This window comes from Oncorhynchus mykiss, chromosome 19 (genome assembly GCF_013265735.2).
Source record: "Oncorhynchus mykiss isolate Arlee chromosome 19, USDA_OmykA_1.1, whole genome shotgun sequence".
In the NCBI taxonomy this organism is placed as follows: Eukaryota; Metazoa; Chordata; class Actinopteri; order Salmoniformes; family Salmonidae; genus Oncorhynchus; species Oncorhynchus mykiss.
The window spans coordinates 37857087-37874704 of record NC_048583.1 but is presented as its reverse complement, the minus strand read 5'-3'; the positions used below and the strand labels follow the sequence as shown (position 1 = coordinate 37874704).

Below are 17618 nucleotides of genomic sequence, written 5' to 3'. Positions count from 1 at the left end.
TCTCTGCCTCTCTCATACTTACCTCACCCTTTCCTCGTTGCCTTTTAGAAGTAGAATTTATAGGGAAATTCTAGAACATTGAAGTTTTCAATCATGTCCTTCATACATGTTCACAATGACCTAGTCTCTTCTGGAACTACCGTGCCTATAGAAAGTCTACACGCCCCTTGGATTTCTTCACATCTTATTTGATTTATTTCTTAAAGATTTAATGAAAAATAAACACTAGTATACCTTGATTAAATAAGTATTCACCCCCCCCCCCCCCCCCCCTTGATCATTACCTTTGGCAGCCATTACAGCTGTGAGTCTTCTTGGGTAAGTCTGAGCCTTCCACACCTGGATTGTGCCATATTTGCCCATTTGATTATTTTCAGAATTCTTCAAGGTCTGTAAAATTGGTTATTGATCATTGCTAGACAACCATTTTCAGGTCTTGCCATATATTTTCAAGCAGATGTATGGTCCTGTGTGGCTCAATTGGTAAAGCATGGTGTTTGCAACGCCAGGGTTGTGGGTTTGATTCCCACATGGGACCAGTACGGTGAAGAAGAAAGTGTGAAATGTAAGTCACTCTGGATAAGGTTGTGTTTCGGAGGACGCATGGCTCTTGACCTTCATCTCTCCCGAGCCCGGGAGTTGTAGCGATGAGACAAGATAGTAACTACTAACAATTGGATACCACGAAATTGGGGAGAAAAGGGGGGGGGGGGTGTTCCTTTGCCATTTTTTTTTTGTTTTGCAGTATTACTTTAGTGCCTTGTTGCATGTTTTGGAATATTTTTGTTCTTCTTTTCACTCTCAATTGTAGTCACTACAATGTTGTTGATCCATCTTCAGTTTTCTCCCTTCACAGCCATTGAACTCTGTAGCTGTTCTAAAATCATCAATGGCCTCAGTGACGTTCCTCAGCAGTTTCCTTCCTGTCAGTTCAGAAATACGATTGAATCTTCGACGTCTTGATTGATTGGTATATACACGGAACAAAAATATAAACTCTACATATAAAGTGTATGTTTCATGAGCTGAAATAAAAGATCCCAGAAATGTTCCAAACACACAAAAAGCTTAGATCTCTCAAGTTTGTGCACCAATTCATTTGCATCCCTGTTAGTGAGCATTTCTCCTTTACCAAGATAATCCATTCATCTGACTGGTGTGGCATATCAAGAAGCTGATTAAACAGCATTATCATTACAAACAGGTGCACCTTGTGCTGGGGACAATAAAAGGCCACTCTAAAATGTGCGGTTTTGTCACACAAGACAATGCCACAGATGTCTGATGTTTTGATGGAGTGTGCAATTGGCATGCTGACTGCAGGAATGTCCATCAGAGCTGTTCATTTTTGAGCCGCCTTGAACATCGTTTTAGAGAATTTGGCAGTACCTCCAACCGGCCTCACAACCGCAGACCACATGTATGGAGTTCTGTGGGCGACCCTTTTGCTGATGTCAAAGTTGTCAACGGAGTGCCCCATGGTGGCACAATTACTTTTTATCAATGGCAATTTGAACGCACAGAGATATCGTGAACGAGATCCTGAGGCCCATTGTCGTGCCATTCATCCACCGCCATCACCTCATGTTTCAGCATGATAATGCACGGCCCCATGTCACAAGGATCTGTACACAATTCCTGGAAGCAGAAAATGTCCCCGTTCTTCAATGTCCTGCATTCTCACCAGACATGTTACTCATTGAGCACGTTTGGGATGCTTTGGATCAACGTGTACGACAGCGTGTTCCAGTTCCCGCCAATATCCAGCAACTTCACACAGCCATTGAAGAGGAGTGGGACAACCATAGGCCACAATCAACAGCCTGATCAACTCTATGCGAAGGAGTTGTTGTGCTGCATGAGGCAAATGGTGGTCACACCAGATACGGACTGGTTTTCTGATCCACGCCTGTAACTTATTTTTAAAGGTATCTGTGACCAACAGATGCATATCTGTATTCCCAGTCGTGAAATCCATAGAATAGGACCTAATCATTTTTTGGTTCTATTTCCTTCTATGAACGTATTAAAAGGTATTAAAAAAAAGCTTGCTGGTCTTTGTAGCTGAATCTGCGCTTGACATTCAATACTTGCTTTGGGGACCTTAAAGATGTACAGTGGCAAGAAAAATATGTGAACCCTTTGGAAATACCTGGATTTCTGCAGAAATTAGTCATATAATTTGATCTGATCTTCATCTAGGTCACAATAATGGACACGGTCTCCTTTTAAACTAATAACAAAAACAATTTGTTCATGTATTTATTGAACACACCGTGTAAACATTCACAGTGCAGGGTGGGAAAAGTATGTGAACCCTTGGATTTAATAACTGACTGACCCTCCTTTGGCAGCAATAACCTCCACCAAATGTTTTCTGTAGTTGCGGATCAGACCTGCATGATGGTCAGGAGGAATGTTGGACCATCCCTCTTTACAAAACTGTTTCAGTTCAGCAATATTCTTGGGATGTCTGGTGTGAACTGCTCTCGAGGTCATGCCACAGCATCTCAATCGGGTTGAGGTCAGGACTCTGACTGGACCACTTCAGAAGGCGTCTTCTCTTCTGTTGAAGCCATTATTTTTGTTGATTTACTTCTGAATTGTCCTGTTGCATCACCCAACTTCTGTTGCACTTCAATGGGAATTAATTTTTATGTCGATAATAGCAAGCTGTCCAGGCCCTGAGGCAGCAAAGCATCCCCAAACTATGATGCTCCTCCACCATACTTTAGTGGTTGGGATGAGGTTTTGATGTTGGTGTGCTATGCCTTTATTTCACCACACATAGTGTTGTGTGTTCTTTCCAAACAGTATCGCTGTGGAATATCCAGGTGCACTCTTTGCAAACTTCAGACATTCAGCAATGTTTTTTTTCTGGACATCAGTGGCTTCTTCTGTGGTGTCCTCCCATGAACACCATTCTTGTTTAGTGTTTTATGTATCATAGACTCGTCAACAGAGATGTTAGCATGTTCCAGAGATTTCTGTAAGTCTTTAGCTGACACTAGGATTCTTCTTAACCTCATTGAGCTTTCTGCACTGTGCTCTTGCAGTCGTCTATGCAGGACGGCCACTTCCATTTATAGACTATTTGTCTTACCGTGGACTGATGAACATCAAGGCTTTTAGAGATACTTTTGTAACCCTTTCCAGCTTTATGCAAGTCAAGAATTCTTAATGTTGGGTCTTCTGAGATCTCTTTTTTGTTCGATGCATGGTTCACATCAGGCAATGCTTCTTGTGAATAGCAAAGGCAGCTCTAACCAACATCTCGTCTCATTGATTGGACTCCAGGTTAGCTGACTCCAATTCGTTTTTGGAGAAGTCATTAGCCTATGGGTTCACATACTGTTTCCAACCTACACTGTGAATGTTCAAATGATCTATTCAGTATAGACAAGAAAAATACAATTTGTGTGTTAATATTTTTAAGCACACTGTTTGTCTATTGTGACTTAGATGAAGATCAGATCAAATTTGATAACCAATTTATGCAGTTATGCAGGTAATTCCAAAGGGTTCACATATACTTTTTCTTGCAACTGTATGTATGGGGGACAGAGGAAGGGTAGTCCTTTAAAAAAATGTCAACCCCTATTATTTGACACAGTAAGGCCATATAATGTATTTGATTTGTTGTTAAGCCAAATTTGACTTCTGAACTAATTTAGACTTGCCTAAACAAAGGTGATGAATATTAATACAATTACTATTTTAGTTATTTCATTTGTATTCATTTATAAAAGTTTGTAGAACCTTTAACATGATGGAGTATTTTGTGTAGATCAATGACAAGAAATTACAATTAAATCCATTTTAACCCCACTTTCTAACACAACTAAATGAGAAACGTTCAAGGTAGTGTGGACTTTCTATAGGTAGTTTCATTTGTAATTATCTGGGTGACTTTCAGTTTGTGTGACTGACATAGAGCTGCACAGCATAGGGAATGAGATGGGGAATAAGCAGGGCCAAGAAGAGAAGACTGGAGGCCTGTCCAACTGGCTCAAACTGCAGACAGATAGAGAGATGGATTCTCTGAAGCTGTGTGAGACAGTGACCATTCAGATTGACTCCCACGCTCATTTCATTCCGTCTTCCCCTTTCTCTCACTTTCCTCACAGTGATTGATTTGGAGAGTATTTTTTGGGGGGTCACGCAGTAGCTGTTTCCTGGCGCAGACCAAGTTTACTCCTCCACTACAGGGATTTCTGTCTCTCTGTCCCTCTCTTTCCCTTTTCAAACAAAATAGACTAACATCCAAGCACACATCACTAACATTCAAGCACATATCACTAACATCACATTCTCTCTCTCGCTTTCTATTTGACTTTCCCCTACACTCTCTCTCCCCTCCCTCCCTACATACCATTAACCAGATGTGTAACAGAGCTGGGGTCTCTCTAGCCATGTGAATCACACATACATTTAGTGTGGGCGATCAATCTAATTATTACTGCAGTGCTGCTCTTCTCCCATGTCCACAGCAGCTGGCTAGAGCCCCCTCCTCCCACACACACACAGTCCATCTGGGGCTGGATGGGGCAGTGCAGTGGGACCCAGAACACAATAGTAAAATGTCAGAATTCCCCTTCACTCCACTCCAGCGTTGAACTGTCCTACTATCATCGAATTACTGGCAGCTCTGTGTTCCTGGACAATGATGTGTGTTTGGCTTGTCTGTCAGTGAGGGGGAGACATTTCCTTGGTTTTGATCGCTTAGATAATGAAATGCCATGTTTATCCTTCACACTCGGAGCCAATCTAGTAAATGTTTTTTCTTGATTCTTTAAAGCTGGTATTGTGTTGGGGCAGTAGTACCAGCCCATACAGCCCAGGAGGGCAGGCCTGGGACAGATGTGTGAAACTGGTCTATAGTGGGCGACTGACTAAGTGTCAACCATGACATTGTTGTGCAGCGATCCGGAACACCCTCACCACCACGTTCTTTTTCCTTCTCGGCCCACAAAGCCTCGACTCCGACCAGCTGGCAGCTTGCGTCTCGTCTGTCTCCTCATATGAGAAAGGGCGTGATCCCAGAGCGCGCCAAGAAAATGTTGGGGCGCGGCCCTGCCACCCTGTCTGTCTGCAGAAGGAAAACCAATATGGGTGGGGAAAGTGGACTACTGATGAAAAGAAGGGCTCTGTCCATTCTGGAGTCTAGGTTTTGTCTGGTGTTTTTTGTTGTTGATGTAGTCTTATGAATGGGATTACAGTCTGTTCTCTTCAATAAGATATTTGTTTCCCCCTTTATGTTTTTAATTTACAGCTGAGGTATTGCACACAGACAGTGCTGCTTATAGGGCCCTATAAAGCCTCTTCCATTCCACCAAGGGAGACCGCCAGGAAATGTTGGCCGTCACTTATGACTTTTTCAGGACTGTGGGACCTGACCTGGCAGTCAGGTCTTAGCGGAAGACGGGCCTCTAGCCTCTACCAGTGTGATCAATGAGACGATCTAGAGAAGCAGTCTGTTCTGGCCAATCAGGCGATCCAGAGGACCAGTTAGTGCTAATGTCAGTCTTGCTGCTTCACTGGCCTGCCTGATTTTATAGAGACTGCTGCTGAGAGTGACACTGTCCTGTTACTGTGTTGTTGGTCAGCCCTGCCCTGAAGTTAACATATAAGGAAAATGGGGAGATGTGGCGAGAGAGAGCGAGATGAATAGAAGGAGAACACAGATGGATAGAAGGGGAGAGCAATGGATAGGTGGAGAGTGATGGATAGATGCGGAAGAGATGGTTTGTGGGGTGCAAGAGATGGATGAAGGGACTGACAGATGGCTAGATAGGGGGACAGACGAAAATTGATTGAGGTATAGAGAGAAATGGATGGATAGAGATTGGAAGAAGTGGGACGTGTGGTCAGTTCCCAGGCTTTGTTCTGTTCTCCATGGTCAGTGACATTAGTGTTCGATGTATCAACAGTTTTACTGCGGTCCAGTATATTTGTGGACAATCGCACTGACCTGGTTCGAGTGGCGAGGCTTGGTTTTTGATAATATGTCAATGTGGTTTGACCACAGTTTCATTTTCTACTCCACAAGTAACATGTTAGCCAGAAGTTAAATATTTTAACATTGTATTTGCCCATACACAAAAACTCCTGCCCCTAGTTATAATGCAGAAAGGGCCTATGTCGCTCTGGAGAAGTGTGTCTGCTAAATGACTAAAATGTAAATGGTTCTGTGAGGTGGGTCTCACTCCCATGGCAATGAATCATGTCTTACTCTTACAATCGTACTGCGAGGCTGGCAGTCAGTCAGTCTGTCCGTCCACCTGGCTATGAGCCTGGATCATGTCAAAATGATTTGAATGAAGCTGCTTCTTATGTTATGGGCATCATGTTCTGTAATGAACATCAACCACTTGTAGACCTTTGCTTTGATTCTGCATGAATCTGATTGGGTAGAAGCGTTGCACTTACCCACAGATCTAGGATCAGGTCACGCGGCCCAAATCCTATTCCGTCAACAACACCTGCTGTTTCTGGATAGTATGACAGTGTTACTTCATCCTGCACCCTGTCCTCTTTCTCTCGCTACTCCTTCTAATTATTGGCAGCCTACATCAGGGGCCTGCATTCCTGATGTTACTACCCCGCTCTCTGCTCTTCTCCCACTTTCATGTGACTGATGAAAAGAAGGGCTCTGTCCATTCTTTCTTCAGCCCATCTCTTGTTTGATATTTGAAATGGTCATGTAAAATGGTATTTTGCTCACAGATTTTAGTCTGTGGATAACAACAGCACTTGACACTTGGTGCAACTACAGTAGACACTCGCTCCACCTCTGTGCTCAGGCCAGGCAGCATGCCTGCACTTACATGGCTGTATAAGGGCACAGGGCTTGTGCTGTGCAAGAGCGATGAAGGAGGAGAGATGGAGGGAGTGAGGGAGAGCGAGCTACCATCTGGTTGTTCTTAAACCCTGGAATGCTTTTTGCTTTAGTAACACAAACTAAACAAGAAATTCTCACCAAGCCAAGAAGTTCTCTCTCGCTATTCTTCAGTTGCTCTCGTTTGCTCTCGCTCTCTTTTTCTCTCTCTCTCTTTTTCTCTCTCTTTTTCTCTCTCGCTCTCTTTCGCTTTCTCTCCCGCCGTTCTTGCTCTTCTGTCTCACACATTGTCCTCCCTAGCTATGGAAAAAGGAGGGAGTGAAAGTTGTAGGGCATGAGGGATTTAAATAGATTTTAAAAGGCAAAAATTTGACAATAGCCAAATTAATATTATGAAATTGAAATTCCAGTCATCCACACATCTCTTAAATGAGTGTAGAAGCATAGATAAAAGACAGCACAGACATTTACCCCAGCTGTGCTTTTAAACTCTAGATGGTGCACATCTATCTTTTCCAGACACATTCTGGCATATTCAGCCAGCTCCTCCGAACCGTTCCAAAAACGTCCTGAACACTGGAGATTAATGTTGACTGATGGTTCCCTGGCCTCTCCAGCTAACAGAGGGGAGTGTCGCGAGAGGAGAGGAGTAGAGAGCAGAGGCGTGGAGGGCGGGAGGAAAGAGGGATGTTGAGGGGGTTGGTGCAGCTCTGTTTGAGTCATTAAATCAGGACTGCAGTATGTCTGTCAGAGGAGACGTTAAACAAACGCCCAAGCATAGTTTCATTCCATCTACACACGCACACAACCTGAATTTGAAAATGGATTAAATTTAGATTTGTTTTGTCACTGGCCTAAACACAATAGCGCATAATGTTAAAGTGGGATTGTTTTTTTCAAATAAACTGAAATATAAGTAAGTATTCAAACCCATTGTTATGGCAAACCTAAAGGTCAGGAGTAAAAATGTGCGCAACTAGACTCACAAATACAATTATCTGTAAGCTCCCTAAGTCAAGCAGTGAATTTCAAGCACAGATTCAACCACAAAGACCAGGGACGTTTTCCAATGCCTCACAAAGGGCACTTATTTGTAGATAGGTAATAAAAAGCTGACATTGAATATCCCTTTTTGAGCATGGTGAAGTTATGAATTACACTTTGAACGTTGTATCAATACACCCAGTCACTACAAAGCTACAGGTGTCCTTCCTAACTCAGTAGCCGGAGAGGAAGGAAACCGCTCTGGAATTTCACCATGAGGCCAATGGTGACTTTAAAACAGTTACTGAGTTTGTGATAGGAGGAAACTGAGGATGGATTAACAACATTGTAGTTACTCCACAATTCTAACCTAATTGACAAAGGTAAAAGAAGGAAGCCTGTACATAATACAAATATCCTAAAACATGCATCCTGTTTGCAACAAGGCACTAAAGTAATACTGCAAAAAGATGTCCTGAATACAAAGTGTTATGTTTGGGGCAAATCCAATACAATATATTGCTGTGTACCACTCTCCATATTCTCAAGCACAGTGGTGGCTGCATCATGTTATGGGAATGCTTGTAATTGTTAAGGACTGGGGAGTTTTTCAGGATAAAAAACTGAATGGAGCTAAGCACAGGCAAAATCCTAGAGGAAAACCTGGTTGTCTGCTTTCCACCACACACTGGGAGATTAATTCTCCTTTCAGCAGGACAATGACCTAAAACACAAGGCCAGATCTACACTGAAGTTGCTTACCAAGAAGACAGTGAATGTTCCTGAGGGGTTGAGTTATAGTTTTGATGTAAATTTACTTGAAAAACTATAGCAAGACCTGAAAATGATTGTCTAGCAATGATCAACAACCAATTTGACAGAGCTTGAAGAATTATGTCCAGGGGCATGAATACTTTCTGAAGACACACACGCTCAAACTGAACTGCAATGTGACTGTTTAATTCATCCTTTCCTTGCCAGCCAGTCTGATATAGATATAGATGCACACACACAAGCTCTGTGCTGATGTGTAGTTGTTTATGCCATCTGCTGCAACTCCGCTAGTCTCTCATCCAGTGTGTTGTGAAGAAGCGCTAGGTTAGAGGCTATTCTCTCATCCAGTGTGTTGTGAAGAGGCGCTAGGTTAGAGGCTTGTGTCTCATCCAGTGTGTTGTGAAGAAGCGCTAGGTTAGAGGCTATTCTCTCATCCAGTGTGTTGTGAAGAAGCACTAGGTTAGAGGCTACTCTCATCCAGTGTGTTGTGAAGAAGCGCTAGGTTAGAGGCTAGTCTCTCATCCAGTGTGTTGTGAAGAAGCGCTAGGTTAGAGGCTAGTCTCTCATCCAGTGTGTTGTGAAGAAGCGCTTGGTTAGAGGCTTGTGTCTCATCCAGTGTGTTGTGAAGAAGCGCTTGGTTAGAGGCTTGTGTCTCATCCAGTGTGTTGTGAAGAGGCGCTAGGTTAGAGGCTAGTCTCATCCAGTGTGTTGTGAAGAAGCGCTAAGTTAGAGGCTATTGTCTCATCCAGTGTGTTGTGAAGAAGCGCTTGGTTAGAGGCTTGTGTCTCATCCAGTGTGTTGTGAAGAAGTGCTAGGTTAGAGGCTAGTCTCTCATCCAGTGTGTTGTGAAGAAGCGCTAGGTTAGAGGCTAGGGTGTTATGACAGATACAGTGTTTGTTATTACCACTAGCTCATTGTTTAGTGACTGCTGCTAAACACACACTGTGTGGTATCAGAGGAGCTGTTACTCTGCAGAAATATTTAGTGTGTGTACTAAGTCGACCACACACCCCTCTCGTTGGGAGGGGGTTAGGAGAGGGTTGGGAGAGGGTTAGGGTGGTTTAGGGAGGGGGTTGGTGGGGGGTTATTGGTGACCTGAGAAATGGGATTATACATTTTCCACCTTGCATGTGCACCGCTGTTTATCATTGTTTCCCCTCTCGATCTTTCTCTCTGCCTCTTTCTGTCTCTCCATCACATCTTTTGACTGGGTTTACCTTCTCCCCCATTCAAATTCTTTAAACTATGCGTTAGGGTGAATGAATGTGGTTTGTGTGAGGTCTGTAGTTGAAAGACTCCTAACTGCAAACCAGGACAATAGCACATCTCTTGGGGTCAGGGTTAGGTTAGTCTAGTTGCTAGTCTGTTTTATTTTTGTGATTTTTAAGCTGAACTCTCACAACCCCCTTGACTCTTGGGCTGTCTTTCGCAGTTTCTCTCCCCCTCTCTCTCACTATATTTCTGTCTTTCCCCCATCTTTTGTTCTCTCACTTGCTCACTGTCTTCCTCTCCATGGGGTCCCTGGGTTTGGTTAGTGTTGGGCTACACTGTGTTGGGATTATGTGATAACTCCTTGACTCCCTCTCTCCCCCCTCATCTCCCTCTCTCTTCCCCTCTCCCCCTTTTCTCTCTTTCTCCAGATATCCGTCATCCAGAGGAGGCATCTCTACTCCGTAAGCCCCGCGACCCCAAGAAGAAGAAGAAAAAGCTGGAAGAGGCTGAGGAGGAGGCTCTGGAGCTGGAGGGGCCACTACTCACCCCAGGATCAGGTAGTAAGTTCCACTCATTTACCTCAAACTCAGTCACCCCTTGCAGGCCTACCCTGAACCCCATCTCCAAGAGCCTTCTGGAGAATTATGTTAACACTTCCACTCCTGGAATGTCAAAGGTGCAATAACTTCTTCCTGGTCTAATAGTAATTAATTTGCATTTTAGTGCATGGCATAAGTATTTGATCCCCTACCAACCAGTAAGAATTCCGGCTCTCAAAGACCTGTTAGTTTTTCTTTAAGAAGCCCTCCTGTTCTCCACTCGTTACCTGTATAAAAGACACTTGTCCACACACTCAATCAAACAGACTCCAACCTCTCCACAATGGCCAAGACCAGAGAGCTGTGTAAGGACATCAGGGATAAAATTGTAGACCTGCACAAGGCTGGGATGGGCTACAGGACAATAGGCAAGCAGCTTGGTGAGAAGGCAACAACTGTTGGCGCAATTATTCGAAAATGGAAGAAGTTCAAGATGACGGTCAATCACCCTCGGTCTGGGGCTCCATGCAAGATCTCACCTCGTGGGCCATCAATGATCATGAGGAAGGTGAGGGATCAGCCCAGAACTACACAACAGGACCTGGTCAATAACCTGAAGAGAGCTGGGACCACAGTCTCAAAGAAAACCATTAGTAACACACTACGCCGTCATGGATTCAAATCCTGCAGCGCACGCAAGGTCCCCCTGCTCAAGCCAGCGCATGTCCAGGCCCGTCTGAAGTGTGCCAATGACCATCTGGATGATCCAGAGGAAGAATGGGAGAAGGTCATGTGGTCTGATGAGACAAAAATATAGCTTTTTGGTCTAAACTCCACTCGCTGTGTTTGGAGGAAAAAGGAGTACAACCGCAAGAACACCATTCCAATCGTGAAGCATGGTGGTGGAAACATCATTCTTCGGGGATGCTTTTCTGCAAAGGGGACAGGACGACTGCACCGTATTGAGGGGAGGATGGATGGGGCCATGTATCGCGAGATCTTGGCCAACAACCTCCTTTCCTCAGTAAGAGCATTGAAGATGGGTTGTGACTGGGTCTTCCAGCATGACAATGACCTGAAACACACAGCCAGGGCAACTAAGGAGTGGCTCCGTAAGAAGCATCTCAAGGTCCTGGAGTGGCCTAGCCAGTCTCCAGACCTGAACCCAATAGAAAATCTCTGGAGGGAGCTGGAAGTCCGTATTGCCCAGCGACAGCCCCGAAACCTGAAGGATCTGGAGAAGGTCTGTATGGAGGAGTGGGCCAAAATCCCTGCTGCAGTGTGTGCAAACTACAGGAAACTTATGATCTCTGTAATTGCAAACAAAGGTTTCTGTACCAAATATTAAGTTCTGCTTCTCTGATGTATCAAATACTTATGTAATGCAATAAAATGCAAATGAATTACTTAAAAATCATACAATGTGATTTTCTGGATTTTTGTTTTAGATTCCGTCTCTCACAGTTGAAGTGTACCTATGATAAAAATGACAGACCTCTACATGCTTTGTTAGTAGGAAACACTGCCAATTTTGCAGGTTATCAAATACTCCCCACTGTATCTACCCTTCTATCAATATCCGCCCATAGGGTTTTAAAAACAAGTCGAGACAGTGCCAAAACAGTTGTTTTTGTATGTGCCCAAATAAGAATGTGAGTGAGGAGCAGCGGTATGATATGATTTGTGGACTCTGGGCTCCTTACTCAGGGAGGGAGAGAGGGAATGGTTGGGATTCTTTGCGTAGTTGGTCACCATGCCATTTTATATCCAAACCAGGCTGCAGAGCTTGAGCTACACCAGCCCCTCTTCCTCCTGCCTGCTAGTCTTGTCAATAAATTAGCTACACTGATGTGAGGGAGGAGGAACACTTGGGGCATGCTGTGGTATCTATGCAGCGTTAGTTAGCTTTAGCGATTTTGGCTAAGGCGTTGTGAATGGTCCTCATTGTCCTAAAGACCCAGCCCAACCCTGTAGCTACTTGGCCCGGCATCACACACACACACACACACACACACACACACACACACACAGACACAGACACAGACACAGACACAGACACAGACACAGACACAGACACAGACACAGACACAGACACAGACACAGACACAGACACAGACACAGACACAGCCATTAGGCTCAAGGGAGGGAGGGGGGGGGGGCAGGAAAGGGAAAAAGGGGAGAGTGTGAGAAGGGGACAGAAGGGGGAGAGAGGCAGGAAAGGGAAAATGAGGAGGGTGTGAGAAGGGGACAGAAGGGGGAGAGAGGCAGGAAAGGGAAAAAGAGGAGGGTGTAAAAAGGGGACAGAAGGGGGAGAGAGGCAGGAAAGGGAAAAAGGAGGGTGTGAGAAGGGGACAGAAGGGAGAGAGGCAGGAAAGGGAAAAAGGGGAGAAGGGTAGAGAGGCAGGAAAGGGAAAAAGGGGAGTGTGAGAAGGGGGAGAGAGGCAGGAAAGGGGAGAGTGTGAGAAAGGACATTAAACCAAGCAGCTCTGACTCTTGGCTCCCTCGTCAATGTTATGACAATTATATGCTTGTTGGTTCCCATTGCCATTTGACTCCATGGGAATCCTGGGAGTCTTTCTGATTATTAGAACAAAGCCAGAGTTTCCCTAATTCCATGAGTTACACCCTTATGTATGACTGGTATTGCTCCAACTACATCCACACTTTGTTATCCTAATGAGCTGTTAACCAGGGGTTTCTAAAAATGAATTAGGCCAAGTCATAACTCTGTACAAATATTCGGAATCGCTTTAAGATAATAGACATGCAGGAAAACACTTGTGTACAGTGCACAAATAAAAAATGTGCAGAAGTTGCACACACCTCCCCCAGCTCACATGGTAGGAGTGAGTATTTAATGTGCAGTGTTTCATGGCCAAGCTGCTGGGAGTTATTCCTGATGTTGTGTTACCTCCCCTCTGGGGAAAGGCTGGGGTCTCCAGCACCACACCGCCTGATGGTACTCACAAGGGCATATGCTGCAGTCTGCACGCACGCGCATACACACACAGCCTCTCCCTAACACTTGATGCAATCTGTATGGGGCTCAGCCACAGGCTCTCCCTACATACAGTTCAGTCCATTCCACCCTGCTGAATGGGGCCCTCTGTGGCCTCTGAGTCAACCCTTGATAAGTCTTCACCTCCTTCCTTACACACTCACTGGACCACAGGGGAAACTGGGTAACGGGTCAATACTGAGGTCAAGTTGAGTTGGCAAGATTTTAGTTTAGAAGTTCACCCAAGACCAAGAGGATGTGGGGGCTTGATCTGTGCTCTAAGTCCAGTTAGAAGTGTTTAGATTAGAATCAGTCTTTTTCTGAGTCTAAAACCACAACCTACTTCCACCCACATGTCTGGGAAATCCCAGACCCCTACCCACATTCCATTAAGAGAAGCATGCATGTCGTTACTATGGAATAGCCCATATTACAAACCGTACCCTACGAATAACAACTAGGACCATGGCCCTGTCTACTCCTTAAGGGCCATTGGGTCTGCTACTCTGCTGAACTGTTCCTCTCAGATAATTATCTCTATGGGATTCTCATGGTGGAAAGTTGATTTGTCCATAACTTTAATTTCACTAGAACTGTTATGCAGTGCTGGGTCATTCCAACCAACACCCTGCCTGGCTTTTCAATTAGAAATGACATTGGATCCTGATGAATGGGCGGATGGATGGGAACTGACCAGGGTTTGTCATGCCATGTTTCTTTTCCCGTCGCTGAGAGGGCAAAGTGACTCATCTAATCTTGGGTTGGTTAGGTTGGCACACTGGCACAGCCCTTCCCTGGTTCTCAATCTCGTCCATTTTCTTTAAAAAAAACTCCTCCTCCCTCCTCTCCCTCGTCTTTTTAATATCTATCGTTTAATATTTCTTTAATCTGTCCTCTGGTTTTTATTTTTCCTCTGCTTTCCTTCCCTCCCTCTTTCTCGTTTTCCACTCCAGCCTCTGAGATAATTTACATCGGGCCGGTCAAAGGTAAGGTTTCTCCTGGTCTTCTGTCCTCCCTCTTCCTGCACTGCTTCCCCATTCCCTTACCCACTCACCCCTCAGCTGGAGTGATGTTCTGGTCACCTGCCTAGGCTGTATCCCAAGGAAGCCAGCTGCTGCCCTTGTCACTTGAGGATATCTGCTGACTCAGGTCACGTGATAGGCTTTACCCCACTCCAACAGGACCAAACTCGCTCCCGTCTTTTTTTGAAAAATATAAAAAAAGCTTTGCACACTATGCATTTGTTCTGCTGGAAAGCTCAGCTGTTCACATTTTGCTCAACAGGTACCCTAAAGTAGGGTATCCCAAAGTCTGTCCTGGGACCTGTGGAAGGCACTATCCCACATAGTCAAAGGCTGGGAGTAAACACATGAGGCTGCACGACTCTTTTTCTTCTCTAGAGGAGATGGGGGGTAAACTGTAATCAGCTTTCTCTAGATATTTGGGATGTCTCCTGCGACCATATGGGAGAGCAGCACTCTAGCTGACCTTGTTTTCCTCCCTCCCTTCTAGAAACTCTCCATAAACCCTTAGGGGTGGGTTGTTGTGGCCTGGTCCCTGTTCTCATGACCTCTACTGTATTACACACACACACACCATTTCCTGTTTGGATTTTGGTTAGTGGTTTGGCCTGCCTGCTTTTTTTAGGCCAGTGGGGACTGGTCAGTGTGTTATGGAAGTATTTAGCTGCCGAAAATCTACTGGAAAGGCAAATGGTACAATATTAAATCAGTATCATGTTTGCAATTCCTTTTCCTAAATGGGTGTGCATTTTTTGACATTCTAATTGAAATGCAAAAAAAAGATATTGCATTGTCATTTTCATGTTTGAGTATGCATAATATCTGCCAATTTGAAAAATAAATAGCAACGTGTGTTTGATATTTTATCCAGTGCAACACTATCACATTTAAAAATCAAATGTAAATCCTTAAATTATAATTTCTCATGTTTGCCATTTAATTGCCTTGTTGTGTTAGTATGAATTGTGACAAATTCTCAATTGACAATGCTTTTCCATCCGTGTGGTTGACTGTAAAAATGCAAATTCGATAAATCAATTCTAATTCTTTATTTTGCGATTTAATTTCCTCATTTGTGTTATCGTTTTCGACGTGTTGATTGTCGATCCATTATGGGTGGGTTTTCGGTAACGTGAGGCAGAAGAGGTTGTCTGTGCTTCCTGGCAACAGGGGAGGCTACATGGACATGTGGAGACGAATGGTTTCAGGCTAGTCAGTCGTTCTGATGAGCCCTTCCCAGCTAGCTAGTTTTTGCTTGTGGCTAGAAACTTCAGAAAATATTTTAAACTTGTCTACCGAAGCTGGGACTTAGGAGCGTTTTTCATTTAATTTTTTTTTTAATGTCATAGTTATATATATATTTTTTTGTGAAAATCACTACAATAAATGTGATTTTAGCTGTCACCCTAGCCTGATATTGGCTACAATTTCAAGCTAGCTATTTCCCTTCTTACTGTGACAAGGGTGAGCGAAGGACTGTGTCCGTGTAGTTGTTGCCGGCTTGTAGCGCAAGTTCTCCCCATTGAGCAGTGTAGACTGTATCACGGTGACATCCACATGGTTACTACCAATATTACAAGTTATTTATGGTGAAGGCTGCTGTCCGACTCTAAATAAAATCAAGTGGGATGGAACAAATTGGAGATGGTGACCAAATCCAGATGGTGACCAATACTACAAGTTATTCCTCCCTTGCCCATCGAAATAAACATCACTATCATCACTAAAACATCACTAAAAGGACATTCTACTCCAAAATGAATGAAAATAAATAAATGTATGTACAGTTGAAGTCTGAAGTTAACATACACTTCGGTTGGAGTCATTAAAACTCGTTTTTCAACCACTCCACATATTTCTTGTTAACCATCTATAGTTTTGGCAAGTCGGTTAGGACATCTACTTTGTTCATGACACAAGTAATTTTTCCAACAATTGTTTACAGATTATTTCGCTTATAATTCACTATCACAATTCCAGTGGGTCAGAAGTTTACATACACTAAGTTGACTGTGCCTTTAAAACAGCTTGGAAAATTCCAGAAAATTATGTCATGGCTTTAGAAGCTTTTGATAGGCTAATTGACACCATTTGAGTCAATTGAAGGTGTACCTGTGGATGTATTTCAAGGCCTACCTTCAAACTCAGTGCCTCTTTGCTTGACATCATGGGAAAATCAAAAGAAATCAGCCAAGACCTCAGAAAAAAATTGTAGACCTCCACAAGTCTGATTCATCCTTGGGAGCAATTTCCAAATGCCTGAAGGTACCAGGTTCATCTGTACAAACAATATTATGCAAGTATAAACACCATGGGACCACGCAGCCGTCATACCACTCAGGAAGGAGACACGTTCTGTCTCCTAGACATGAATGTATTTTGGTGCGACAAGTGCAAATCAATCCCAGAACAACAGCAAATAATCTTGTGAAGATGCTGGAGGAAACAGGTACAAAAGTATCTATATCCACAGTAAAATGAGTCCTATATTGACATAACCTGAAAGACTGCTCAGCAAGGAAGAAGCCACTGCTCCAAAACTGCCATAAAAAAGCCAGACTGCAGTTTGCATCTGCACATGGGGACAAATATCATACTTTTTGAAGAAATGTCCTCTGGTCTGATGAAACAAAAATAGAACAGTGCTCATGATGACCATCATTATGTTTGGAGGAAAAAGGGGAGGCTTGCAAGCATCATGTTGTGGGGGTGCTTTGCTCTAGGAGGGACTGGCGCACTTCACAATATAGATGGCATCATGAGCACTGGTGCACTTCACAAAATACATAATTTTCCTTCCTCATGATTCTCTGTGGATATATTGAAGCAACATCTCAAGACATCAGTCAGGAAGTTAAAGCTTGGTCGCAAATGGGTCTTCCAAATGGACAGTGACCCCAAGCATACTTCCAAAGTTGTGGCAAAATGGCTTAAGGACAACAAAGTCAAGGTATTGGAGTGGCCATCACAAAGCCCTGACCTCAATCCCATAGAAAATGTGTGGGCAGAACTGAAAAGGCGTCTGCGAGCAAGGAGGCCTACAATCCTGACTCAGGCTACCCATGCTACCCAAAATGTTTGACCCAAGTTAAACAATTTTAAAGCAATGCTACCAAATACTAATTGAGTTTGTAAACTTTTGACCCACTGGGAATGTGATGATAGAAATAAAAGCTGAAATAAATAATTCTTTCTACTATTATTCTGACATTTCACATTCTTAAAATAAAGTGGTGATCCTAACTGACCTA

The 17618-nt window shown here is 43.8% G+C and overlaps 1 protein-coding gene across 6 annotated transcripts in view; it reads left to right on the top strand.

The window, feature by feature from the left end:
- LOC110497761 (fermitin family homolog 2) overlaps positions 1 to 17618 on the top strand; it is an 81904-nt gene that overhangs the window by 41860 nt on the left and 22426 nt on the right. For 2 of the 6 annotated variants that reach the window (XM_021574109.2, XM_021574107.2), the window contains exons 4-5: positions 10237 to 10368; positions 14299 to 14331. In XM_021574109.2, the coding sequence (XP_021429784.1) occupies positions 10237 to 10368; positions 14299 to 14331 (165 nt within the window). The remainder of the gene's footprint in view (positions 1 to 10236; positions 10369 to 14298; positions 14332 to 17618) is intronic. The other 4 variants (XM_021574112.2, XM_021574111.2, XM_021574108.2 and 1 more) reach the window with 3 other exon arrangements.